Source organism: Nomia melanderi, chromosome 6 (genome assembly GCF_051020985.1).
Source record: "Nomia melanderi isolate GNS246 chromosome 6, iyNomMela1, whole genome shotgun sequence".
NCBI classification, from domain to species: domain Eukaryota; kingdom Metazoa; phylum Arthropoda; class Insecta; order Hymenoptera; family Halictidae; genus Nomia; species Nomia melanderi.
This window is the reverse complement of record NC_135004.1, coordinates 3,946,172-3,973,814: the sequence shown is the minus strand read 5'-3', so window position 1 is coordinate 3,973,814 and position 27,643 is coordinate 3,946,172. Positions and strand designations below refer to the sequence as shown.

The 27,643-nt window shown below is 36.2% G+C and overlaps 4 protein-coding genes and 2 long non-coding RNA genes across 15 annotated transcripts in view; 3 read left to right on the top strand and 3 right to left on the bottom strand.

Annotated features, from left to right (window-relative positions):
* The window catches only part of LOC116427589 (dual specificity tyrosine-phosphorylation-regulated kinase 2), a 61,369-nt gene extending 56,134 nt beyond the window's left edge, over nucleotides 1-5,235 (bottom strand). Inside the window, exon 1 of the mRNA XM_031978115.2 lies at nucleotides 584-5,235. Coding sequence (XP_031833975.1) covers nucleotides 584-1,753 — 1,170 coding nt within the window. The 5' untranslated portion in view covers nucleotides 1,754-5,235. The remainder of the gene's footprint in view (nucleotides 1-583) is intronic.
* Nucleotides 5,236-5,290: 55 nt separating this feature from the next.
* On the top strand, nucleotides 5,291-7,705 carry LOC116427625 (microtubule-associated protein 1 light chain 3 alpha). Of its 2 annotated transcripts, none has more exons than XM_031978181.2 (4): nucleotides 5,291-5,490; nucleotides 5,828-5,990; nucleotides 6,073-6,257; nucleotides 6,378-7,705. In XM_031978181.2, exons 1-3 carry the CDS (start codon nucleotides 5,448-5,450, stop codon nucleotides 6,233-6,235), a joined length of 369 nt encoding a protein of 122 aa, XP_031834041.1. In that variant the 5' UTR covers nucleotides 5,291-5,447; the 3' UTR covers nucleotides 6,236-6,257; nucleotides 6,378-7,705. The 2 variants fall into 2 exon arrangements, with proteins under 2 accessions (XP_031834041.1, XP_076224327.1); XM_076368212.1 differs by lacking the exon at nucleotides 5,291-5,490 and adding an exon at nucleotides 5,497-5,667.
* On the bottom strand, nucleotides 7,495-9,270 carry LOC116427634 (uncharacterized). Its single transcript, XR_004235126.2, has 3 exons — nucleotides 8,882-9,270; nucleotides 8,569-8,804; nucleotides 7,495-7,797 (listed from the first exon to the last, which is right to left on the bottom strand). It is a non-coding gene; the product is annotated as an uncharacterized LOC116427634 (long non-coding RNA).
* LOC143174171 (orphan steroid hormone receptor 2-like) lies at nucleotides 8,232-16,689 on the top strand. 5 transcript variants are annotated; one of them, XM_076368199.1, is made up of 10 exons: nucleotides 9,957-10,332; nucleotides 10,416-10,485; nucleotides 11,989-12,129; nucleotides 12,268-12,375; nucleotides 12,492-12,644; nucleotides 12,730-12,994; nucleotides 13,071-13,333; nucleotides 13,416-13,612; nucleotides 13,688-13,965; nucleotides 14,048-16,688. In XM_076368199.1, the coding sequence occupies exons 3-10, from the start codon at nucleotides 11,995-11,997 to the stop codon at nucleotides 14,305-14,307; spliced, it is 1,659 nt and encodes a 552-aa protein (XP_076224314.1). In that variant the 5' UTR covers nucleotides 9,957-10,332; nucleotides 10,416-10,485; nucleotides 11,989-11,994; the 3' UTR covers nucleotides 14,308-16,688. The 5 variants fall into 5 exon arrangements, with proteins under 5 accessions (XP_076224312.1, XP_076224314.1, XP_076224313.1 ...); XM_076368197.1 differs by lacking the exons at nucleotides 9,957-10,332; nucleotides 10,416-10,485 and adding an exon at nucleotides 8,232-8,539 and having other exon boundaries at nucleotides 14,048-16,686; XM_076368198.1 differs by having other exon boundaries at nucleotides 9,958-10,485.
* Nucleotides 16,690-16,795: 106 nt separating this feature from the next.
* Nucleotides 16,796-27,434, top strand: LOC116427598 (MAP kinase-activated protein kinase 2). 5 transcript variants are annotated; one of them, XM_031978127.2, is made up of 10 exons: nucleotides 16,796-16,947; nucleotides 17,310-17,411; nucleotides 19,588-19,876; nucleotides 25,581-25,720; nucleotides 25,827-25,891; nucleotides 25,968-26,075; nucleotides 26,167-26,265; nucleotides 26,368-26,443; nucleotides 26,522-26,732; nucleotides 26,842-27,434. In XM_031978127.2, the coding sequence occupies exons 1-10, from the start codon at nucleotides 16,931-16,933 to the stop codon at nucleotides 27,079-27,081; spliced, it is 1,347 nt and encodes a 448-aa protein (XP_031833987.1). In that variant the 5' UTR covers nucleotides 16,796-16,930; the 3' UTR covers nucleotides 27,082-27,434. The 5 variants fall into 5 exon arrangements, with proteins under 5 accessions (XP_031833987.1, XP_076224317.1, XP_031834013.1 ...); XM_076368202.1 differs by adding an exon at nucleotides 17,931-18,215 and having other exon boundaries at nucleotides 16,804-17,411; XM_031978153.2 differs by lacking the exon at nucleotides 17,310-17,411 and having other exon boundaries at nucleotides 16,805-16,947.
* LOC143174581 (uncharacterized) lies at nucleotides 19,446-20,915 on the bottom strand. The gene is made up of 3 exons (XR_012998741.1): nucleotides 20,587-20,915; nucleotides 20,409-20,458; nucleotides 19,446-19,548 (listed from the first exon to the last, which is right to left on the bottom strand). It is a non-coding gene; the product is annotated as an uncharacterized LOC143174581 (long non-coding RNA).
* Nucleotides 27,435-27,643: the final 209 nt, after the last annotated feature.

Sequence of the window (27,643 nt, the reverse complement as noted above, 5' to 3'; positions counted from 1 at the left end):
ACTCGTTAAAAGCCGGAAGTCGAACGTTTTTTTTTTATTATTTAACCCTTTCAGTCATTTTTATTATCATATTTAAATTATAGGACATAATAAAACGGAGAAAATATAAATATAAAAGAATAATTTATCGTAAATGAGAAAATTACATAACTACGATTTGGATTATTTTTCTGCATAAAGCAACGTCCTAAATCAACTCCCTGCTGTATGTACACATTAACAACCAGTCTCATATGTTGCATGTGTAACGTTTACGTAACAATTATGATCGCGTCTCATTTTTAGATTTCTTAGTAAATGTGGTTCATGACTGTTCATGTTTTCAAGAACTATTGTTTGATAAACCTTTTCCTAATTTAAAAATGTTCTGTTTACAATTTTTGCTGATAAAATATACAATATTTCCATACAAAAATTTCTCGTTCTTTACAATTTCTGCAAATGTTATTCTTAATCTTGTTTTCGAAAGAGTCTAATAGATAAATCGACATTGTTTGAATAGAAAGAGTTGAATATGTTTCCCCAATAAAACTCGTGAATAATTAAATTTTCTTCCCCAAAAAATAGGCAGAAAGAGACTAACCTTGATACCACTACGTCCTTGCTGCTTCAAAAGAACATTCTCCGGCTTCATATCGCAATGAATGATTTTATTCTTGTAGAGAGCGTCGAGGCACTGCAACAACGAGTGAGCGAACCTCCTGACGAGCTGCATACTGAATCCCTGGAACTTGTTCTTCTTGATCAGCTCGTAGAGGTTGATGCTGAGAAGCTCGAAGGTGATGCACATGTGGGAACGGAACGTGAACGAGTCAAACATGTGTATAACGTTCATCGTATCGTCCTTGTCCTGTTCCCGTAGCTTCCTAAGTATCCTGATCTCCTCTTGCGCTTGTCGATGGAACCTCTTCTCGTTCCTGACCATCTTCAATGCGACATGCTCTTGCATCTTGTGGTCGTACGCCTTCACCACCTGACCGAACGAGCCCCGACCGATTCCCCTGAGCACCTCGTACCTGTACGCCACATGGTCGTGCGCCACGTGTATGTAGGAACCCTGATCGTTGTCATAATCACAATTGTTCGGCCAGCCGATGATGCCTTGCCTCTTCTTCGCGTTCGCCCCGATGAAATAGATCTCCGGATACTTGAAGATCTCCTGATGCTCGTATGCAGTCAGCTTGTCTTTGTAGACCTTCATGACCAACTCTGGCGTGACGGTGATGGACTTCGGCTTGAAAGGCACACCGTCCAGTGAGCTGGCGTCTGACCGGCCGTTTTTCACCAACGCGCTGCTAGACTGGCCGTTCGGCTGTGCGTGCGAATTGTGACTGGAATTATGGCTAGAGTTGTGGCTCGAGTTGTGGCTCGAGTTATGACTCGAGTTGTGGCTAGTGTGGGAGCTCAAACTCAGATTCAGGCTGTCCGAGTTCCCAGTCAGGCTGAGCAGACTGTTGTTCGCACTGGAACTCAGGCTGGGCAAGTGGGTGCTAACCATGTGACCGGCATGGGCCAAGTGACTCGGCGAAGACTCGCCGGCCGGCTGCTTCAGGGACAGTGTACTCGCCTTCAATGGCGGTAAATGATTGTTCTCGCTGGACGAGATGTAGGTCTGCGGCCTTGGCAACGGCATTTCGATCGTGGTCGCCGATATCGTCAACACGTTCGCCGCTACGTCCGTCAATGGTGAACGATGCTTCGATGTTCGTCGACGTCGCGTCACAACTGGAACGTTCATGCTACACAACAGCATGTACCTGTAGTTTTACGCAGCCGGTACATCGCTGGCGGAAAGGGACGCGCATCGACGACGGCCACAGTGAACACACTCCCGACTTCGCGGTCTGGTCTTCCCCCGGTGACGATGATCGTGGCGAGTTGCGTGGCGGCGAACGTGTTAGACCCCTCATTGGGTGGGTGGCGTCCACCCGACTACGAGTTCGGAACGCGCGCGATATTTTCGGGGGCAAGGACCGAGGAAGGTCGGGACTCAGCCTCGCTGGAGTGTCCGCTTCCGCGTCTATGATCACTTCCTGGCCGTGGTCATCGCAACCGCTTGACGTTTCCAAGATAGATCCTGCGATAAGATGGAGGACAGTCAGGCGCATCGATCGCGCAGAACACTTTCGTCGTATTTCTTTGTTTTAACTTCCGGTCGCTGTTCTTCGATACCTTACAATGTATTGTCGTGTAGATAAAAAAGCATATTGGTTCGTTGACGTCGGCATCAGTCGAACGCAATAAATGGTATTACCGTTCGTCTTAGTCAACCGGGATTTGTAATTAATAATTCTTCAGACGATCCTGTGACGTCTGTCGTCGATGTTCTTAGAAATGAATCGACAAATCAATACGATTGGTTTCAGTCTCGTCGTAAAAATGCTTTAAATGTCGAGCCGTTCCGTGAAGACGAACGATAAACGAAAATAATCGAGTTAGCGCGAGGCGTATCGGGACGTATTCGAACCGTTGCCGGTCAACGGGTATATTGTTGGCCAGAAACCGCTCGGAGGAACGTGTGTTTCGATCCCCCAAAGTACGTCGCGCTGCGAAAGATACTCGCTTGTAATTCGAAATATGATCGATCGTCTAAAAATATTTTCCCCGAGAAGCCGGAGAAAGGAATTAAAAGAACGACGAGCCTCCTCGGTACGCGTATTTGTTATACGCGCGTCTATAATAGGTGTTGTGTGTAAATGCAACGGACTAGAAGCTGTGATGTGATTCTTCTAACGACAAAGAACAAAGCACCGCACCGAAACAGCGCGGCGGGCCAGTTCCGGCTCTGTGCCTGGTTCCTTCGATACGATTTTCGTTGCCGCACGAACACGCACCCCTCCACAAAAATAGGATCAGCCGAACAGCCAAGAGAACGCACGAGCCAGCGAGAAAAACAAGAGGAACTATGGAACCCGGTTGGGCCTGACGTCACTTCCCGGCTACAACGCACAGCTGTCTAACCCCCCAGTCGGTCGAAATTATTCATCCGACTCGTATCAATTCCCTTCGCCGCTTGACCCTTCTTCCCTCGTTACCATCGGCCAGTGTCTCCACCTTCTTTACCGCATGGAAACGACGCGCCGTTCCTTTTACCTTCGTACGAGCCTTCGAACGTCTAATTTTGTAATCTATCGCATTGCACGAGGGCGAATGCAGCATCGTGCGAAAACTGTCCAACCTCTCCTGACCGGAGGTTATTGGCACCGAGCCGGCCGAGTTTTACCACTTCGTTCCATCGGACACCTTTTCCCCAATACGTTGTTTTCCGTCGATATACGTATATATGTATATTATCTTGATTCCGGCCGCCCCAATTTGTCCCTCTAAATTTTCGTTCGGTGGGGCCACTCTTCGTTAATCAATTTAATCGTACCGACCATGAGCGCGGTAAAATTCGAATCGAACCGCACAGAAATTTCCCGATACACGCGTCACCATCAGATCTCCTGACACCCTCCGTGGATCATTGTGCCGATTATCTTGAATAACGTCGCTGGCAAAGTTCTAGTCCGGTCGAAATCGTTATGTCTAATTAGAAAAAGATTTTCCTCTTTGAGAATCAAAGGGGCAGTCGCTCGTCGCATGGAAGGACGAACGTTGCGTATGAATTTATTTACAGCATACTTCGGTCGTTGATTATCATTCCGTTCGTCGCCGGACTGCTGGCGTTATTGCGAATCGGGCCAGAAAAAATATTTCAAACGTATCACGATTTCAAACAGCGGTCATCGTCACCGGCACCGAATCGCAACACGAAATTCCCTCGAGAGCGACATATTACCCTTGCGGCTGCCTGACGCCGAAATCGAGCCACCGTGTCGCCGGACGATACGCTGAATTTCTAGCCGGCTCGGTCGTGGACCCCGCACCCATGAAAATCGAAGCAAACACCGCGCGAACACGAAGAACGTGGCCGCACCTTGATAACTGTTTACAAGCGAACTGTTCCTTCAACATTAATCGGGCAACGGTTGTTTCTACTTCCGATGGTTACGATTTCCGTCTGACGACGGATAAATGCAAAAATGGGTGGATGATTCAGGAACGACGGATTATTCTTTTTATCATAGAAACAAAACACGAGACGAACGTTCGTCGCTTCTGGCACACTGACTGGTTGGTTGGCTAGCTGACTGGCTGAGTTCTCTTTCTTTCTTTCTTTCTCCCTTGCTCGTTCGCTCGCTCTCTCTTTCTCTCTCCCTCTCTCTGTCTGTCTGTCTGTCTGTCTCTCTTTCTCTCTCTTTCCTTCTCCCTCTCCTTGGTCGCCAAGTCGTCCTATCTCTCTCGCGACGCCATCATGTTTATTCTTTTTGTACCCCTGTTAAACGTTTGGTCAGGACGGTTTAGTAGGGGTAGACGACCAGGCAAACGGATGAACGGCCAGACTGGCTGGTTGATGCACAATTCCTCCCGGGTATTTGATGTCGCGTTCTTAAAATGCGGAGAGAACCCACGCGATTACACTGAGATCTTCGCGGATCTTCACGGTTAGGCAACGTAGCACGACGCTTCCGGTGGTGAAGACCCCTCCATCGTGATTTCCACGATTAGTGAGACGCAACTGTCTTTCATTCCTGTTGCGCCTCTAAGATAGGACTATAGATTTTGTATACAGGTGTTTTTGTTGCTTCGTTCCCCTTCCTTTCGGTATCTAGCGTGCGTGCACTAACGGAGCTGCACGTTCGATTCTGATGAGCGGCAGGTACGCTTTTCGTAGCTTCATTTAACGATATTAATCTTGATTTGATCCCGACACACGTTTTCACTGAGAAATATTCACACTCACCGACTTATCGAGGCACTCAAGGCGCGAGCACTATTTCTCTATTCATAAAGAAACGCCTGCTATGACACCCACGCGTGCACTCTCACGTACACGGACGGTTGTGCTTGCCGCACGCACAGATGTCCGTACGTATTCCTGTTTCGAAGCCAAGGGGAGGTCATAGACTGCAATCTTACTTAGATCGTGGCACCTCCGTCTCGTGTTAGTTCCCCGCTTTCTCGTTGAACGATACTTTGATTAAATTGCTTCATCTTAATACATTTTAAAGGAAGTAATGTTATTATTTAAACGTCTTTTGTTAAAATGATCTTCCCCGTTAATAATAAGAATTATATTGTGTTATGACAGTACTCGTATGAAAAATAATAATTGTATGATCTGCTTTGTTCGTCTCTGTGTACTGTATTATCCATGACAAACATTCGCTGTCAAAAAGACAATGAAGGAAGAATTGGTTGTGGTCGAATGCAAAAAGCTTGATGCTGTTTGAAGAGGGCAGCACTTGGCAATACGAACATATGTTATCGTTAGTGTCCACAAAGCCTAACCTAAGCTTCAAACAGTCAGAGACTGGCGTTATTTTGACTCGTCAAGAATACTTTCATAAGCGTACAGCTGATATCGTAAGGACTACGTCGTAGTAGCTGATAGTGAAATCAAGATGAGTTTGACGCCAAAATCATTTAAAGAAAAACGTTCCGTTGGTAAGAATATTTGGAACATCAAATATATCTCTCCCGGGATTTTAAATAAAATCTAAAGGAAATGTAAATAAACTATTTCCGTGTGACGTTTCATTTGCTTTACAATATAGTTTACTTTTATTTTATTGACAAGTCACATGATATATTTTTATTCATCAAGGAAAATACAACTGAATTGTAAATATATTTATTTCTAATTTTCATTTACATGTATAAGTTATATAATAAGTTTAAGAATACTACTTTTATTATTGTAATTTTAATAATTCAGCTATTTTCATTTTTTATTAACCTCTATGCATAGAAGTGTATTAGATGTTCTTTTTAAAAACTATAGCACAACGAATGGCTGATGTAGATTTGATTAGAGAACAACATCCAAATAAGATACCTGTTATTGTTGAACGATGTTATGGAGAAAAGCAGTTACCCGTGCTGGACAAGTATAAATTCTTGGTGCCCGATTATTTGACAGTAGCAGAACTTATAAAAATTATTAGGTGTGCTTTAATTAATTCTTTTAAACTATTTAAAATATCAATATTTAATTAATGCGGTTTGCTTATTATTAAAAATTAACAGGCGTAGACTACAACTTCATCCAACACAAGCATTTTTTCTACTAGTAAACCAAAGAAGTATGGCAAGCGGTAGTATGACTATGGCACAACTGTATCAAAGAGAAAAAGATGAGGATGGTTTTCTTTATATAGAATTTGCTAGCCAAGAAGTATTTGGGCATTAAAATTCACTGATATAGTGTAAATGTAAGTTTAAATTATTATAATAAAAGTGTTAATTTAATTACCATTAATAATATATAAAGAAAGCTTTATCACATTTATTTAAGGTTTTTTAATCTCTAGGTAAATATAAATTTCTTTCAGGATACACTATGTGCTAAATATTTTTAAGACCTTTAGACAGGATTTTAGATCTGCTATTATATCTGCCTTTATCCGAATATGCAAAATCTTTGTGATCAACCTGCAGTACCTGCTGAAATAATTGACAGAACAATCACAATTGACACTTCTGTGTAAAATCATGAAGGTGTTTGGGCCTTCAGCATATGCATCAATTGTATTTTATATGTTAAAGTGTAAGGTTAATTTAGACTGTTATTAATGACAGTACTTATAATTTCTGAAAATGACAAACTAAAACAATGAGGTATTAAACATATCTAGTGAAAGCATTCTTAATAGGTGAAAGGCTTACCTATATAAATTTTACAATTCATTTGAATTTGTTTACTTCCATAACACATCTTGTCAATATAATAAATTTTAAACATATATATGAAAAAATACAATTGTATAAGTAATATTATACAAGTAGTAGCCAGTTATACTAAAAAAAATATGTATTGTAACTGCAAGACCATATGAAATTGAACTTCATTTCTGTACGTTTACTAGATTCATGCAAAAGATTACTTACTGCTGATTAATGCAGTAAAAAGTAAAAATTTGTAATGGATATATGACATTCTAGGTGACAAAAGGGAAAAAATGTTTTATATTATTTGGAATGACATTTGTGAATGTAAAGAACTTTTACAATGAGGTCTGTTATTATCCCCAGACACAGAAACATTAAAAAAAGTGTTCATGCATACTATTACACAATATGTAACATCTACTGATATGTGATAATGTTATTAGATTTGAAATAAGTTTACTGACTATACTTGTATTATGAACTTTCAGTTCATTCGTATTTACTTCTTTATGAAAGAAGAATTGTACACTTAATATTACTGGTAGTATCTTCTGCTATTTGATACTTCAAAAATATGAAAATTGTTATTTTCACTTACATTCTAAGTTTGGAAAGTTATAAGCGCACTTGTTTTTGATTTTCATAGAAGTAAATTAAATAAGAAACAAAATGTACCTGGCATTATAAATAATAATGGTTACAATTAATTGATTGTACCAGTAAGACAATTCTACAAGACTTAAAAAGCCAATAGTAGAAAGTAACTTGAAACTTGATTAATTTTGTTATTTACATCTATTGTTTTCCATTGTAAATAAATTATAATATTTTGCAATATAAATGGTAATGGGCAAACATTTAAAAACTGTATCAATTGTAAAGTTTTATGTTTTGCTAACTACCATTTGAATTTAATTGTAATTGAACATTTAAAAACAATATTAGTATATTTTTTAAATTAGTTTAAACAATACAGTGTCTTTCATCTCGGCGTATGGCATTATTTAAGACATCATTTGAGCACACCAAATTTTATAGGTGAATAACAATAAATAACAGGGCTTTCTGCGAATATTATTACATCTGTAAAAATACGATAGTGATATAATAGTAAAAATAAGTTAGTTCATTAACAATAAGTAAATGTATATTTCAATAGTGACGAAAATCTGATGCCAGTACATGTAATATTAACTACTATGAGTATTGGCAATATGATATGCTTTATTAATTCTTGTACAATGAAATATTGTATTACACGCATTACATGAAAAATGATTTGCAATAAAGAATCTTTTCAATACATAATGTGGTTTTACTACAATTCTTTGTGCTGTTTTCATAAACTTGCAACTTTTTTAATTTCATTTGCTCACATTTCTATGTATTGCTGGGTCTTTTAAACATCTAATATAGTACACTTGAAAAAATGAATCGACCTTTTGATTTTCTAAACAAGAATATCATTTTAAGAACAAATTTAAAGTAAGTGATGGTCACACCACCACTTCCGTTCCCATTATGGCGATACTTCCTACAAACAGTTCTCAAGATTGCCGAGAACTTAGCGTGACGTACAAATTCTACAACAGTGATTTGAAATCGTCGATCTTAATGCAACTACATATCGATGCCAGTAGATGCAATGTCGGGTGGGTATAAAGGTGAGCGGTGGGGTTAGATACGGGGGGAAAGAGGTAAAGAAAAGGTAAAGGTTAGAAGAGGTTATGAACTCTAACCCACGGATAGTTGACGAAGCCTAGTTGTTGCTATGAACTGTCCAAATGACGCGTAATCGGACCAGACGTCATTATTAATTATAAAGGTAAGTTTATCTAACGATTACTTATTTACCTTTGTTTAGTTGTGCCTTTATCCTACCATCGATAACGATACTTGAAATTTCGAACGATGGCTCGTCTATGTCGTATCAATTTATACATACACGTCCCATTTACTGTATTACAAGGTACAAAATATTTGTATCTTTTCATCTTTATGAAATATTAGTAGGTGGAGAATTGAGTTCTGTTAATGACGGTTCAGTGATCATATGTTATTCTGACATTACCATCATGCATCTTTGTGTTCTGTCGATAATAAGTCAGTTTATTGCAGACTTCTGTTCCGAATATTTATTTTCTGTATACGTACATCTTCCAATTACCTTATATTTTTTATTTAAAAAGCATCTTAATAACTCGCTACACTTGTAGCATATATTAAACCAATAGTAAACAGTCAAATTTCTGATCACAGAAGTGAAGAAAAACCTTTTTTAATGGATGGAAAAATTCGTGTCATTATTCCTTATCTTTACGAACAAAAGCGTGACGTCATTGTAAATTCTTGAAAACTAAAGCGTAGAAAGTGGAGACAAAATAAAGTACAATAAATATACATAACAAAAAAGAAATAATGCACAATTAGTAATGCAGCTTAACGCAACGAGTAGGATTACAAGTTAAATCTGTGTCGATGCGGTGATCGAGTAGGTAGGAGGTAACCTTCGGACCCACGAGCGACCTTTACCTGTGAAGTCCGGTCGTATAGAAATAATTACTCTCGAGTGACTATTCTTCTTCACTGACGCTGTTCCAAGAAGTCTGTAGGTGACTTGGAATGACCACTCGAAAGGTTATAAGGCTATATAGTATTTTTAAAAGACAGTAATTACAACTAACGAAAATAAAATCAATTTAATAAACATCAAATTATTTAGTCAAAAAATGCATTAAAGCTTTGTCACAGTGTATTTAGAGTTGATCTATACAATAATAAAATTTTAAATCAACATTTTGTTTTCCTTCAAATATTTTAAAATATCATTTATTTCTAAACGATCTTTTTACGTGAAATTCATTGTATATGTGCAACAAAAACGTATTCTTAAAATGTAAGTTCATGAAGTTTCTCTTCTACCATACTTTTCCAGCGGTCGACTAGTAATAATAAATAACGCTTAATAAATACTTTTAAAGAATCGAAGAATTTATCTTAATATTTTTGAGAATATGCGTACTGTTAATTCATTACAAACGAATTTTATCTACTACTATCTATTGCCCCGATGCTGCCAGTCAGCGTTACAGGTTTTACCTGTTGCTAGAAGAAATAGTAAGCGGATTGGGCAAGGAATTTCTACAAAAATAACGCTTAGGTGTAACAAAAGGTAGCATACTTAAAAGTATTTGATAGCCCGTATGTGTATTTTCGTTATGAACAGTTCGTGTTTGACCTATTCTCGATCGACGCTGCGACCTCGAGCCTCAACCGATAAGTCATCGCGGGCGTGTATTACGTGACATAACCTGTAACGCTCGTCGAGAGGCCACTATGCGGTCCTCCACGGCGAATGCTCTCGCTCAGGTAGAAAAGCAGGCAAGCGGGGCGAGAATGCACCTGGCCGGTGTGTCTTGGCGGTACACAAGAGAGTGACCTGCCAACCTGCCAGTACAGCGAACGGTCTGGCTGCGTTCACCTGCGCAAGGTTGCCTTTAAACTTCGACGTGGTGTTTTCGTGTCCGACCATTCAAACGACTACGGAAAAGATCTTCATTCGCCACAAACGTGTTTCTCGCCTCGTTGATCTGTTCGCCGTTAGTTTCGATTAAAAAAGTAAATAACATCGTTCCGTTGTGATCACGAATAGATAGATTTCCGCGCGTATTACCGCGTGGCTGGCTACATTATATTTTCAGAACCGTGCGTGACCTGTGAGAGCGCCACCGCCGACACACGCAAATGCGGTGATACAGGTCGACCCAACAGGTAGTGTATTGTGCGTACCCGTCCTCGAACTTTAATGTAAGACACGTCGCGTGTTTTCTAAGGTCGGTGTGAAGGGAACGCGAACCGCTTCGTGAAATATGTCGAACAACGTTCGTTTGAATTAACGCAAGTGAAAAGCTTGAGCGACGAATTTGTCAGAAAAGTTACGAGCCAGGACTTAACACTTTCAACTCGAATTGACCTTTCATACGCGAATAAGCATATTTCGAATCGACACTACCCGCGAGAATTTTTATTATGCTGCACGATTTTTCGTAAACGTACTGTTCCGGGAATACTTACGATGTAGACGGACATGATAAAATACGGTAATATTTAACGGTGACACGTGTCTAAACGGGTCAATGGCTCGAGTTTGAAATAAAAAAAAAACCGAATGAAGCAAAGAACAGGTGTCGAGTTACAACCGTGAGATTCTTGTACGCGAACAAAAAAAAAAATGACGATGAATTTCAAGCGTGACACTTCCGCAAGATCAGATACGCCTGGCGGTATTGATCATGAAGATAGAAGATAACACTGAATACTCGTTGATGTTTTTGTACATGAAAAAAGTAAAGTCGAACTCGAATGTGAAAATTCGTAAATATATATGTGTATGTATATACACATATACCGTTGTATTCGAAAGCCGACATGCTTCCTAAGTTGAAAGTTTATCGCCGTGATTAGAAAGGGTGAAAGAGAACGTTCCTGTAATACGATGTAACGAGCGCAAGGTCTAAGAATGTTAACTATTTCGGGGCAACGGTACAGGCACCGTTTTCTTGTGTTACTGCACTGTGACAGTGGTGACGAAGTCGGATCACGAGTGTATGGAAATGGACCATTCGCTCTATGACAGCCAAAGTAGCATGGCTGTAGTATCGGCATGCGCCTAACCACGTAGCAACCTACGAATCGAAGAACTCGGAGCCCATCTCTTTCACTTCTTAAAATGGTAGGGGGAAAAGGGTTGCGGCAGGTAGGGACGGGCGGCAAATGCTCCAGTTTTCATTTTTATGCCGCTCTGATGCTTAGGCCTTTAAACGATACACTCTGCCTAGATGGTGATCAGACTATACATGATCACGACTTGCTCGATCACATTCGACGCGATGTTTCGTTCTAGTATCCGACTGTTATGTAATCCTCTAAAAAAAATTGTCTGTAACAATTCCAAATCAATCTAAATCTAATTGTCATTTAATAAACGTTTAATCCACTATGGTTACGGAGATCTTATTTTAAATAAAGAATATACTGCAATGCAGGAGCATTTTAACTAAACAAATTTTCCTCCTTTACTTTTCTTGAGATATTACTTACGAACTTTAAGCGGCATACTTATCTATGTCTTTACGTCATTACACGACAAGTAGACAGTAATTGTTTGGGTAGTACGTAATGCGTAAACCATGACATCAGTGTAGAAATATTTTTTCGAGTTATGGATAATTTTTGAGAATCTCATGAGAGTATCGTTATGATTTGCTTTTACAGATCGACATGGACAGGGATCGTAGGGAGCAGCGCGATCACGATAATTTAAATGAAAACGAAGGAGAACGAAAACTAGGAATGGATTTTCGTAATTTGTCTCATCATCGTAGTGTGGATCATTCAACCGATGCAGACACGGAGGTGCTTGTCCTTTATTAGCTTCAATCTTATCATAAGCCTATTTCGAAGGGATTATTATTTAGAACGTACAAATATAATTTTTTTTTTGTAAAAACTGTGAACGATACTTTTTTGAATTCTTTTTTAAATTTATTATAGCGAGAAATGGAGGTTGATCAGAACGATCGTGTCGAGAATCTTCACGATGATAAAATAGATCAGAACATTGGGAGGAATTTTCATAACTTAGCGCATCATCCCGCTATGGTGTGTTTTAATTTTTTATATTAAATTCCAAATAAGATTTTGTCATCTTATTATTATTATTATATTATTTTTAACATATATTTAAGCGATAACGAAACTTTTTGATATATTTTTAGAGAGATATGGAAAGAGATCAAAATAATCACGCCGACAACGTGCATGATGAAAAAGTCGATCACAAAATCGGAAGAGATTTTCGTAATTTAGGTCCTCATGGCATGGTCCATTTACACTCTGGAATTGAGCATTTAAGTAATGTGGATGTAGAGGTAGAATTTTTTACTTATTCTTTTCATTTAGTTTTCTCACAATTCAGTTTTATATCTTTTATTGTTTTCATGTATGTCTTGTTAGGTAAAACTAGCAAGAGATGTTCGTGGCTCCTTAGGATTGGGATTATCATTAGAATTATGTGTAGTTTGTGGTGATAGAGCTAGTGGAAGACACTACGGAGCAATAAGTTGTGAAGGATGCAAGGGTTTCTTTAAGCGTAGTATTCGAAAACAGTTGGGTTATCAATGTAGAGGTAGCAAGAGTTGCGAAGTTACCAAGCATCATAGAAATCGATGTCAGTATTGTAGACTTCAGAAATGTCTTGCGATGGGCATGAGAAGTGACTGTGAGTATCTTTAAAATACTTTAAAAAATCTTCATATAGTACATAAAATAAAGCGAAAAGAAAATGGATTTGTAAGATAAATTGTTTACAGCTGTACAACATGAAAGGAAGCCAGTATTGGGGGAGACAGCAGGTGCAAAAGTAGGAAATCGAAGCCCTAGAGTTAAACCTGAACCACAGCAACCTGTGTCTGAAGCACCTCCAACCTGGGAACAACCTGAAAGTCCGAGTATGGAAGACCAAAGTAGTGATAGTGATCTTAGTGATGCATTAACATTAGCAAGAGAACGTTTACTTATCTCACATGCTTTGGATAGTATGGCTAAACTTATTGGAGATGTATGTTGCAGTTATTATATGCATCAGATATTAATATTTTTTGATATTTTATACATTGTTGTATAAATTTATTAATTTTCAGAGTGTTAATGGTTCAAGTGAACCAGAAGAAGAATGGACTGGTCAGTTAATATCTGAGAGGCATACACTTTTTGAGTTAAGAGCACCTAGTCCTGCTCCTGCATACTTATCAATACATTATATTTGCGAGAGTGCAGCCAGATTACTTTTTCTGTCCGTTCACTGGGCAAGAGGAATCCCTGCATTCCAAGCATTACCGTAAGTAATCAGATGACGCAAGTACTCACTAAAATCACTAACGCGAATAGTAAATTAAACGGTTTGCATTTATAGATCTGAAGTTCAAACAACATTAGTACGCAGTTCTTGGGGACAGCTCTTTACATTAGGCCTGGCACAATGCGCGTATACTTTGTCGCTTCCTAGTATTTTAACATCAATAATAAATCATTTACAAGCCAGTATCGCACAGGAAAAAATTACGGCTAGCAAAGTGAAATCTGTTACGGAACATATATGCCGACTGCAAGATTGTGTTAGTTCACTTCATAAATTACAAGTGGATTCTGTTGAATATGCCTACCTTAAGGCGTTAACTCTATTTAGTGCTGGTAAGTAAAAAAAAGGTTATTTATTGTAAACATATAATTACGCCAGGAAAAATATATAAATCAATTTTGCTTTTCCTTTTAGATAATGTTTTAGCTGGTGTTTGGCGTAAGAAGGTTGAAGTCCTACAAGAAGCTGCGTGGACAGAATTGCAGCAACGTGTAGGGTCTGACCGGTTACCACGCCTTCTTTTAAAACTTGCTCCGTTGCGTTCGATTAACCCTAGAGTTTTGGAAGATTTGTTTTTTGCTGGTCTCATTGGTAGAGTAAGCGTAGCTAGTGTAGTGCCTTATATTCTTACTATGCACGATTACAAAACTGAACCTGAAAGTCACATGGGGTGACAATTACTATCTGTGCAATGTAAGTCGTGACCTAACAAAGTGATATATACGTTAGTGCTAAATGCCTTAAATATTTTTATACGCTGAGGAACAGAAGAAGAGAAACTAAATGAGGCAATATTAATGTTTATTTTTCGTAAAAAGACTACATGCCTCTTTTCAAATAAAAGTGTTGAAACTCAGGGTAGTATCTTAACTTGTTAATCAGATATAATGTCTAGTTTACAATATTCTGATGGTTAACATTTTTTTTATTTATTGTAAATTCACTGCCTAGTGTACAAAACTTTCCATACTGCACAAAGACGTTTTATTATAAAAATGTGTTACTATTAATGTTGTATACATTTGTTATTAGAAGCGATTTAATGTCGTTGCCCTGCTATAGATTGTTTTACTTAAATTGTAGCAGTATTATAAACGCTAACAATAAAGTATCATGCGTTAACGTGAAAAAGGAAAAGAATTTTGTCACCAACAAGAATAGTTACAGAACAAAGATATATCTGGAAAGTTTTGTATTGGCAAGTAGTTTAAAAAGAACAGACGAGACAGTACGACTGTATTTGTAATTTATTGTTAGTAAAAGATTATCCTTTTATCAAATTAGTAACTTTTAACTTTATCAATTGAAACATCTTATATGAAGAATATAATTATTTTTGTACAAAATTATTAGAAAAAGATAAAAGTCTATCGTATCCGTTTTTTATAGTTATTATACAAATTTAAAAAGAGAAAAAATCAAATTATTTGTAATTGGAATCATTTGGAAAAAATAGAATGATAGTAATATGATTTCTTTGTGAATACTAAATATTACTTCTCCGTCCGCCAACAGAAATCGCAAAATATACTTTATTTAATATTTTTAATTACATTACATGAACATTAGAATTATTTCAAGAAACGAAAAAAAATAACAATTATGTAAGTATTAGTACAAAGAAATATGCACGTGTTTTACTTATTTTTTTAGAATTCGATCGTAACACTGGATATATTTCTAGACTGTTTTATTGTATATTAATGGAGAGACGTACGTTGTGTTTCGCGTTTCTTTTAAGAACATAGGACGTGCAATAGTAAAAACAAATTCGAATGAAATTGAAAACAGAAACTAGCTGTACTTTATTTTCAAAAAGTGAAATGAAATAGGTGTACAAATGTCATCGGTTGAATCAAGCGAATATTTGTACGATTAAAGTGATATAATATGGATTATATTTATTACGCAAACAAGTATTATTTACTTCCTCAAAAAAGGACAATAAAAGTATATTTTTTATGGAAACAAAAATGCTTATCAAGTTAGAAGAAACAAAGGAATTATTGTATGTGCGTTTACTTAAATGAATGTACATTTTATATCGTATTGTTAATTGTAATTGTATACATCTAATATTGAGTAATATTCAATGAACATAGATATAATTATCTATATTATTTGTATGTACTTGATTGCAAAGCAGTGAAGATAGGATTAGTATTTGTAGGATAATAATATAATCTTATGTATTTAATGTTATTGATAATGTTTAGAATATTGATATTTTTCCAAGATATGTTGAATCGAGTCGTTAAATATTGTTAAGCTCTTCAGATTGTTAATGTTCATAGAAACTGTTCAGCTGGTTATGAGATTCCCATCAATATCTTCATAAATGATAAGCTTGTACTATACTTATAGCAATGTTTTATATCTAGGTAAATCTAATTATCCTTTTTAATTCGATAATCCAAAGATTAAACAACAATACACTTTTTTTTTACAAATATTCATGTAAATTATATTTGTTAACTAAATTCTGATTTAATTCTTAAAGTATACAAATAGTATATATAATAATTGTATTTTCGTTACGAATAAGCAGCAATTTTTTCATAAAAATGGCACTATAGTGCATTAATAATTTTCTTGCATCTTCATACGTGATATTCACTTTACTACATTTGTACTTCACAGCAGAGAAACTTTTATGAAATGTTGTAAGATATAATATTCCACACAACAAACCATAAATGAAAATTACCTATCTGGAAGTTGATAAATTTAATGTGATACAATTTTTAAGTGTGAAATATTTAGCAGACAATACAATGGGCAAAGATTTGACCTGTGTAAAAAAGAGAACTGTATGTAAATATAAAACCTGTGCCTGTACGAAAAAAAAGAAGAATATTTATATTAAATATTGTAGTTTTGTAATTATGTAAGTTATGAAATGCAAGAGACCTGAAGATTGTTGCTCCTTCAGTTTTATTATATCGAAGATTTCTGTATATACGTACATGTTTAATTGTGGTATAACTTTAAATAACGTATAAATGAAATTAAAAAAAAATAAATAACGATTAGCTTGTAAAATTGTTTACTAACATTTTCTCTATAATGAATTCTCTACACAAAATATGTGGGGGGGCGGGAGGGGGTGGGGGAGCTCACGGAAGAACCCAAATACTTGCAGCATAGAGTCGTCCCTGTGCAGTGAGTCACATCCTAAGATTGCTTGTAGAGGCGCTTTACCGCCATAGCCGTTTTATCCACTAGTGTTTGTGAATTGGTTTTTCGTATGAAAGTCAGAGCCGATGAGTGGACTCGAGTTCAGTTGTAGTCGGTCGAATGTACGGAAAGTACAGGTATGGGAATGATCGCGCTTTGTTAAGTTACACTTATCGCTCTGTTCTTCTCGGCGAGAAAATTCGTTTCTCCCCGACGGTGCCACTGAATATTGTAATACTTGCGTAAAACCGGCTATTCCACGGACAGGTAGACAGGTATTCCAATCTGTTCGACCGTTTGGAAGTTGAGTGACACACCTCCGAAGAACTTTACCTATCCCGACTTTCTTTCGAAAAATCCAAATAAAAATCGAATTACTCGATAAACGTCCATGAACATTAATTTTAGCAACTTTACACATCTACCAATTGTGAATCAGTGTTGGCTGTATTCTGATAATAGTTATTCGTACAAAAGAATATATTGTGTGTTTTCGCAGTGACAGTGTAAAACACGATGTTATAATAGTGGTGCTTTCCCATCAATTATGCGTTATTATATCGTGGCGGGAAATTAATTTTGAAGAAGCAAACGTCATCAGGTACGTTAAACCACCACGAAAAATTAGTTCATACATGATCATGCTGAAACTTCTTATTTCAATTTTTTTCCTGGCTCGGACGTTATCAATGTGTGTTCAATGTATTATTTTGTTTGCATACGTGTCATGTGTAACCGCTATTTTAAGTAAATTGTTCAAGCCAGTCGTTTAAATTTTAATAATATATAGATGGCGAATTTGGCGGTGTGTATGAGTCTGTGCAAATAGATCACCCGACGAAGAACCCCTTTGTGTTTTGTTTCTCTCGTTTGTATTTATGTTGGCAATTTCATGAATATCTAGCTGTGTACAGCTTGCGTAACAAAAATGCAATTCATCTCACGGAAGTGTTGGGATACATGCACCATTACGTGTATCCATCCATAAAATCGCTTTATTCAGTTCTCCGTTTCCTTTTTCTTTCTTCCAAAAAAAAAGCTTTCTTGCACGCTTCTTTTTCATCAGCAACCATCTTATTCATTATAAATCGATGAGTTACATTAGTTTTTTTATCTTCAGTTTTCAGCTGGCCTTCCTCCCGTGATTATCCTTCGGATATCGAGATTTTCAGTTACGATTAGGAAAAATACTATTTCTTAATTTATTCGACGACGCGGAGCTCACGGTATACCCATAACCACCACCGCCGGCTGTCCTCTCGCCTCCAAGAATTCTTTGGAGTTTCGGCTTTCCCGGAAGGCGGCGATGCTTTTTCTCTTCCCATCAGCGATCTGATTAGAAACTTTCAAAACATTAAAGAGCTACACAAATGCCGAAATCGGCACGCAAGTGGACATTTTGGAGGTCTCTGTCATATTTATTTTTATTTTTCTCATATCCATTCCCGGCATTATAACGATAACGATAAAATGCTAATTAATGATGTATCCGAATACTTCGAATTACACGTAACGATAAGCGTTAATATCCTTCATCATTCGTACACTTCTACCGTTACGATCATAACAGATGCATATTATTCGTAAGCCCCCCCCCCCCCCCCCCCTCCATTGGTCGCACTTCGGTATATTGAACATATATTTACATACGATAATTCGCATTAGAATTTAACAATCGTTTTCGCACGTTTTTCGTTTTTCTTTTCCTGTTCCCCTTTCATTTTTTCTTCTCAATTTTTCGAACAATCGTGCCTAACGTTTCATTAGTCCATTTATCGGAACCCAACAGTGAACACTGCACGTATTGGAAGCAAACGATTAGCAAATTCTGTTGACAATTTCAAAATGCGTCAATTGCGTGCATTGAACTATGTTCTGCAGTTTTAATCGATTGCAAGTGGTTGTGTAATACGTAGAGGTGTGCGTATATGCAGGAATATATATGTACATAGATGTGTGTATGCACGTAACGCAACTTTATATTATTGAACTGAAGCATTTGATTTCATATGTAATCAAAGAAAAATTGATGTAAGTAAAATAATATAAAATTTCAATATAATAATTCCTTACAAATGTTACATTCTTACAAAGGATAATACTGTAATATGAATTAAACCGTCATAATTTCACATCATGTATTTAAATAATAATATATATAAATATATATAAATATATTATTATTTAAATTATATATATATATATGTATACATATAATATGTATATTTATATATATATAAAATAACCCATTTACTTTTAATTAAAGTTATTCATTGAATTTATATTGTACACAGATGTCGGGATTCAACGATGCAAAGTGTTGTTTTGAAAACATCCCACAACGAGTGTATCTTTAGATAATAAAAAATATATAGAAAAATTGATATGCAACACGTTGACGCGACGCGAGTTAATTCGGTGTATAGTTAAGAAGTAAGATTCACGTAAACGCGCGGAGTGTGCGCTTCCAATAATTTCAAAGATAAATGCCGTTCCGTGTGAGCGATAATTTTGTTCGCCAATGATTTCTTTTTTACCTGTGCGTACTGTGTCACTTGTGTACCGTGTTCAGAGGTGTCGACACGGAATATACTATCGTTCTAAGATTTTCCTTATCTCTACCGCCGCCAGTTAAATCGTCGCACGTTTGCGAGTTACCCATGAAGCGGTTCAGTTTGCTTAGCATAATATTCCTCCTCTTGTTCGTGCAACAACAATCTTGTATCGCCCAGGTGAATCTGCGACGAAGATGACTAACGGTCGAATTACCATTTTAGAAAGTGCAAGAGGTCGGCCGACGAGGAGACCAAGGTGAATAAAAAGGGAAAGCGGAAACGGACAGCGGAAACCGACATCGTAGTGCCGACGAAAGAGAAGGAAGTGCCGGTTTCGGACGTTAAACGGAAAACCATGGAACACACGATCACAAGATGCGACGCCCGGTTACCAAAAGTCACGCCGATCACGGACGATTACGAGATCAGCAATCACGTACTCGGTCTCGGAATCAACGGAAAAGTTGTTCAATGTTATGACAAGAATACCAGGGAAAAGTATGCGCTCAAGGTGAGAGATAATAATCAAAATTGGAAACAGTTTCACGGAAACCGTGTAGTACGCTTCTTTTCGCTTCCGCCAATTGGACGAGAACGCGCGGGAAATCGTAATGTTAACGTGAAACGATTATACATATATGAAAAGATTTCTTAAAAACAAAGAACAGTTTTTTTTAGCACTTATGTGCTTTATCGGATAGAAATAATATTTTTTCTTTAATTTATTTCGTGGAAGCGGATCATATACTACGAAGTCATGTATGAACATTTTAAAATATTTCTAGTGAGTTTGACAGATTTGGGACGTTTATAAATTTTGTTATTTTGGTTCTGGTTTTTAACAGAGTGGTTTCGAAAGTGCTCTGTAAACATTGACGTAGCTCGTACGTGTTGCGTACACGTATAAATCCGGGGATTACCATATTCTTTTTTGTTATGAGTTGCAACTTCGCGGAGTTTAATTAAAATTTCACGCACGAACAGTGAAGCAGCGTGTTTAAACGGGCGGTTACAAACTATCAACCCGTGTTGAATATACGTACATGGAAAACGTCGGGTATTTTTACGTTGCCGTTCGGGAGCGTTCTTGCTTCTGATAAACAGAACAACGTAATTTTATGAGGGTTTCCAGGCTTCTTATCGAGATACACAAAAAATTTATTTGTAGTCGCCTAAGCGTAACACGAGATCCTCGTCCTTGACTATTTTTAGAATAGATACCCGGAGGATGAGTCCCGATATCCGGCGTCAAATGTGCATTTTCAACACACGTTTCGGGGGAATCACCTATCCCACGGTGTATCGACACCTTCTTAATGTCCCAGAGTACGATCATTGACTAACGATGCCCGAGCGAGACCAGACCGCGAGTCATCCTCTATTTATACTCGATGATTTCCCGTTCGACGATTCCGACCATGCGGTGTATCAACGAAGTCAGCTTGCGCTTCTTATTTTTACTGCATCTCCTTGGAAAAATTCGTGGAGCTACGGATTTCTGCCTTCTTGCGAATGATTTGTTGTTCTTGGGTCAGCCGTTCGCGCGTGGAGAATTTTGAACTACAGTTAGAAGCGTTGTCAGGGGCAATCAGTTACTGTAGGTTCAGTATCAAAAACAGTTAGAAATATAATGGTGAACTTAAAGATGTATTCATTTTACTGCTTGTATAAGGAGAACTTTCTGCTTCGTAGATAAACAAAATTTTTTAAAATTGGCGAATTTTGAATATACACATGTGGGCATGATTCACACAGTTCTTTTCATTTGAGAGACAGATATTTACACTGACGGTTATAATAGTTGTTCCTCCCACTCTAACTATCTGAAGTTCATAACAAGTACTTCGACCGATATATGCAATGGGTTAAAAAATATTTGCACGTTTAGTTTTTTCATGACCGTTTTTTTATTGTTTTCCTAATGTTGCATCGCTAATAAATTTATGTTTACTGTATACCAATAATTTTTGAAATGTGTGATATTTTGTTCATAAAGTCACCATAAAAAAGTGCATGTACGTAAACTGTTTTGTTTTGAAACCGACGATCGACAAACTGTGCATAAACATTTCCTTATAAATTTTTGTAATATATTTAAGTTCTATATATTATATAACAAAATTTAACTCTGCCCACGTCGTTATGATTGGCATGATACATATGACCGGAAGTTCGGTTTGTTTCCGTAACTCTTGATATTACAAGATACATAAATACATATATAAAATATAAGTATTGACGTCGTGTGTAAAGAGAAAGATACTATTATGTAATTCAGCATGCGGTTGTATACATAAAATTATATTTTACGATGTGTCACCGTCTGCACGAGTAGATTTTGCCAGTGTAACATTTTTAACCGACGTGATCAATTGCAGTTTCAACGTATAATCTTCGAAACCCATTTAACTCATAAATTCAATAACATTTTGTTTAACCTTTGAAAAAGTAAATATGTACATGAAAGTGGGGGAACGCTTAGATGTATCTGACTGAATGGATAAGAATGACTGATAAACTTCAACGAAAATATCTCATTATTTATATAGTAATGATCTCATATTTGCTCGCGCGGAAACGGTTGATGGATTTGACTATACTAATCTATCTAGTAATAAACAGTTATAAGCTAATATCTTCCTCAATAAATCGGGGGTTACCTGTTAAAATAATTAATATTGAAACTATCTTGACCGTTATCGCCTTTTTTCATGTAATATTAAAGCGTTACTCAAACATAGACATAAAGGTATAAATTACCCTGATATGATTATATCAGTCACAGATATCGAAATACTATTGATTCGCTCAACTGCGTACATCCAAGTCACAAGCAGTTTAATTCATTGCTTCTGTTTCGTAATTACGAGCAATACTATTAACACGTTGAATAATCTTTTCATGACGTAATAATTAATCACTAGAGCCTTTTATCTGGGTTAGATAACAGGTAAAATAAGAATGCGTAGTGAAATCTCGTAGTCGTACGTGTAGTAAAAAGTTAATAGGCTGACTCGTTCAGTGAGACCGTTATAGGACTGAAATATAATTTCGATTTGTTACAGACTGTAGAATCGGTAGTCAGTAACATAACTTCGTAGAAGCTGAACTTTTTACGGTGATCCATTCCATCGAACAGATCGAATTATTGGAATAAAGCCCACGTAGGTTGGCGAAACGATTTGAATTCTCTCATTCGACCGTGAGGAGATCTGACGGCAAGGACAATAAATCTGTTGTACAGAGATAATTGGAAACTTTTCGTTCTGACCTTCCAAGGCAATGTCGCGCCGATCCGGTGATATTTTTACACGATTCAAGGAGAATTAGGTCGATGAGTTTAGTCTGCATCGATTAGATTCGTTCAGGTTCAGCATGTTTCTGAATCATTGTGTCGCGACAATGGTCAAACTGTCAAGAAAAATAGTTCACGGGCCTCTCTGATTCAAACAGAATAGCCGCGAGCATAGTCCAAGAGAAAGTCATCGAATCATATTTCCGTGCGCCTAACATAGTCATGAAAAAAAGTCAATACCTGCAGACGTCATGATCTACCGGTGCAACCTAGTTCTCCCTTTATGAATTCATAACTGATTACCAACAGGCAACCAGACTGCTGTTATGTCGCCTTGCATTGTTTTCCATTTCTCTGTTTTTCTTGGCTGCCAGGTTCTCGGAATTATTTCAGATTCTTTCAAGAACCTGATCTGTTTACCGTGATTCTGTAATTTCACTAACAGGTTTTCACAATCAGACGAAAAATCGCACAATTTTTGTAAAATATTTGAAATTAATCGCAATACACAGATATTGATGCTCTTGATACGTATGAAAATAATTCGAATTTTTTATCAAAGAGAAAAAAATTCTACTACTTAGGTAGAAAAAAGTTACGTTAAGTCGTAATTGTTTCGCCGATTAAGGGTTGAAAGGAAAGTTATAAGTTACGTGAGAGGTAACCGATAGGGACACGGTGTCCATGCAGTCCATCGTCTCACTGGTGATTTCTGCCAATTAAAATATCGCTTGTTAGATGGTGATGTTTAGTATAGTAAACTATGCAGCTTTCAAAGAATCCGAGATGCGACAGTTCTACTGAAAATAGAAAAACCAACTGGAATTTTCCAGTGAAACCTGGCGAGGTGGTAAACATATCCGCAGTTACGGCGTGAAAAGGAAACACAGGATGATTTAATATACATTTCCACAGGGATTTACGTCACATTCGGATCAGTTGTGACGCACGTTTCATTCTCCTATAAAATACGTTCGCGTAGGATGAGAAATGTAATTTAGTTGCAGAGCGTATCAAGCGTAATTTCTCGTCCACATTTGTCTGCTAATTCTGGTAATGGGTATATGTCACTCGGCGAAACGTTAATCTCATTATTACGGAATAATACGAGACGTCGAGCGCTCACGGCGCGTGACTAATATATTTTCATTTGAGGACGAAGGCAACAGACAATTGTTAGAAATTGTATGTATCGAAGCTTACTGATGAACAAGATTTACTGGATCATTAAAACGTGCTATGCTGAATGATTTCTGTGGACTTTGTTCACAAAATGAGACCGTGCGTTCATTCGTTAATTATGTAATTTTTAATCAATTATTCATGTATATACAATAATAAGTTCCCCATTTCAACTGGTTGAACATTAAACTTTATGCTGCAATGAGAAACGTTATTTACGTATGTGGTATTACTTTCATCTTAATTCTACTATATTTGACAATTATCTATTCCGCTTTGACTGTCACAAGTGTTTAAAAAAATAACTTCGGAACGGAACCAGTTTCTACTTTCATTCCAAGCTGCTTCCCGAGCTTTAATTGTGTTTGAATATTTTTAGAACTCTTAAAATTCCCGGTGCTTTAAAAATATATCACTTAACTGCGAGGCACTTTTTTCGTTCCGCCTTGACAGTACCGTATCATCAGTTTTAGGGTTTTTACATGTAGGTAGATACAGTAATATAAAAATTGTATTCGTTATACTGCTATTTTTATTTCATTTTTTATAATTGAAAAAATTCAATTCAAATACATGGCTATTAATTGAAAAATAATATGAATTATTATATAAAATGGATTGCAGTATAGTATTTTGAAATAGAATAATAAATTATAACAATGTTCCCAATCTGGAAAACTAAACGAAGAGATTTAGTTGGTGCCAATAATAGTTTTGAAATATTAGATAATGCTTTTGTAGCCCAGCCAATTCATTAAATTTAATGCAAAGTATGTAGTAATACATACCTTACTGTATGTCATAAATTGTAAAAACTGTGCCCAATGTTGCTAAATGCATTTTTCGTCTGGGTACAAATGTAGCCGTCTGACCTCTGAATGTCGACCAAATTGCGTGCAAACTTATAAGTCTGAAATATTACTTGAATCAATAATATGTATATTTTAAACCCAGTTAATCGAATACTTTTGTAACTAATTGTAATTATAATTCCAAATACAAGATATATACTCGTTGGAAATGTCGTATTACAATTATATAATGTAGTGTTAAGTTTTTATAAATCATTTTGTTCTCGTTTTTATTCAAACCTGATCAAACCGTTGCCACTGTACAAACGATAAATGTAATACCGTGAATGCACTACATTTATTGATCGAATGTCCCATTATCTTAACCAAGAATATTAAGTAGCGAGGCATTATAAGGCTTCATCGATTTAACGGTATCAATGCGTCAGCTGTTTTTGTGTCATTCACCAGTATTTTTAAAAATGGTTGCAGAAGTTTACTTACACGGGTACAATTTCTTTTTTTGAAGACTGATACCATTTTTATATATCCCTTCTTGCGTCGAAACTATAAATTATGCAATATTATGCACAAGTCATACAGTTATCACTTCTCGTGTTTATTCTACACAACTTCATTTGTTCAAGGATTCACATTTTCGTAAAAACAGAAACGATGATTCGACTGTGTTACTTATATAATTTCATATATAATTTAATTTACTTTACAATAAGACGATTTCACATGTTTATACAATATCTCACAAAATTAGAATTTATTTTCTTGGCATTTTCTTATGTTGAAAATAGCATGAATATAAAAATTTTCTATTTGTTTATAACTTTGTGTTAAATTTCATAAAGATATGCTTTTTTAAATATGACATTAAAAACATTACATCTGATATGTAAGGATGAATATTTCATTAAATAAATTTATGTTTACAGGTGTTATACGATTGTGTAAAGGCAAGAAGAGAAGTTGAATTACATTGGAGAGCATCAAATTGTAGACACATAGTACAAGTCAAAGATGTATATGAAAACACATACAGTGGCAATAAATGTTTATTAGTTGTTATGGAATGGTAAGATTTTGCATACTTTAATATAAAGATATTACTATAATACCTACATTAATAAACATTATTAATGGCAAAAGGAGAATGAAATATATGTTTAATAAATGTTTAGTATGGAAGGAGGAGAATTGTTTGAGAGAATACAAGACAGACAAGATGGTGCTTTCACAGAAAGAGGTAAAAAAATTAATTTCTGTACAATTTTTTAATAATTGTAAACCTTTTGAAGTTATTTCTTGTAATTTACCTACAGAAGCTGCACAAATAATGTATGAAATTTGTGTTGCTGTAAAGCACCTGCATGATATGAACATTGCACATAGGGATCTCAAACCTGAAAACCTTCTTTATTCTAGGCCTGGTATGTTCTTTATCTTCTTTTTGTAAAAATGTTTAATAACAGAGTTTCTATTGTTATAACTTAATTTGACAAGATGTACTGTATTTTTCAGATAATAATGGAATATTGAAGCTTACAGATTTTGGTTTTGCAAAGGAAACACATTTAAAAGACACTTTACAAACACCATGTTACACACCATATTATGTAGGTAAGTTGTAACATATTTTACTTTCTTGGCTTTGTATTAACACATTTTGTATTAATTATGAATGTTATTAATAGTAAATTGTTAAATATGATTTTTTTTAAGCTCCTGAAGTTCTGGGACCAGAAAAGTATGACAAAAGCTGTGATATTTGGTCACTTGGAGTTATTATGTATATATTGTAAGTAAATACGTTAATTATTAGATATAACTTTGAATCAGATGATATATAATAAACGAGAATTGTCGATTATTCCAGGTTATGTGGTTTTCCACCTTTTTATAGTAATCATGGTTTAGCAATTTCACCAGGAATGAAGAAGAGAATTCGGTTAGGTCAATATGATTTTCCAGCTCCTGAATGGTCACATGTAAGCGCTGAGGCACAAGATCTTATTAAGGGAATGTTATGCACAGATCCAGCGAGAAGACTGCAAATTGACGAAGTTATGCGAAATAAGTGGATCTCTGTAAGAACTTTATTTTTTTTCATAAATAATTGATCATAAAAGCTAAATCCCTATAAGTATTGAGATAGATGAATAAGAAGTGTTTAACATCATTATGATTTTTCTACAGAAACATACGGAGGTACCACCTACTCCTTTACATACTGGTCGAGTACTGAGGGAAGGCGAAGAACTTTGGCCAGAGGTGCAAGAAGAGATGACGCGGTCTTTAGCAACAATGCGCGTGGACTACGACACAGCTAATTTGAAACAATTGGATCACACAAACAATGCATTATTAAATAAACGTAGAAGGGCAAAACAGTCGAATGCTGTAACACCAACTGCTAATCCTACGCCTGCTTCCTAGGGAGATGCTGCAAGAGCCAGGAAACACTGGCGTATTTTTTTACATAGATGTTTAAGATATAGTATACTGACAGTAAGAATTGTTTCGTGACAATTATGTTGCATGAGAGGTGAGAGATTACGGGACAGAACATTATTGAAAGAAAAGATATCAAACATCATGTCATAGGAAAAGAAACTCGAAGATAATGCTTCTCAAATTCATTGCGTGAATTTCTACTATTGTACATTTGTTTTTCATTGTAAGAACATTCTGTTTGATTACTGACTATTAAGCTGACTCATAAATAACTTCTACTGCAAGTGACGAAAATGCAGTGTTGAAATAATTAAAAGAATTCATAATGTATACAATCTATTAAATTTCAAACAACGGAAAACATATGAGATTATTACTAATGTTATAAACGCAATGCGAGAATTATTCGGAACATAAACTAACAAAGTTAAATTTTAATATCACTATTATCATGATGTATTCATGAAGAAAATAATGATGGGTATATACCTGTAAAGAGTACTTCACAACGTTTTAGTTATGGTGCATTTTTTACGTTCTCTAG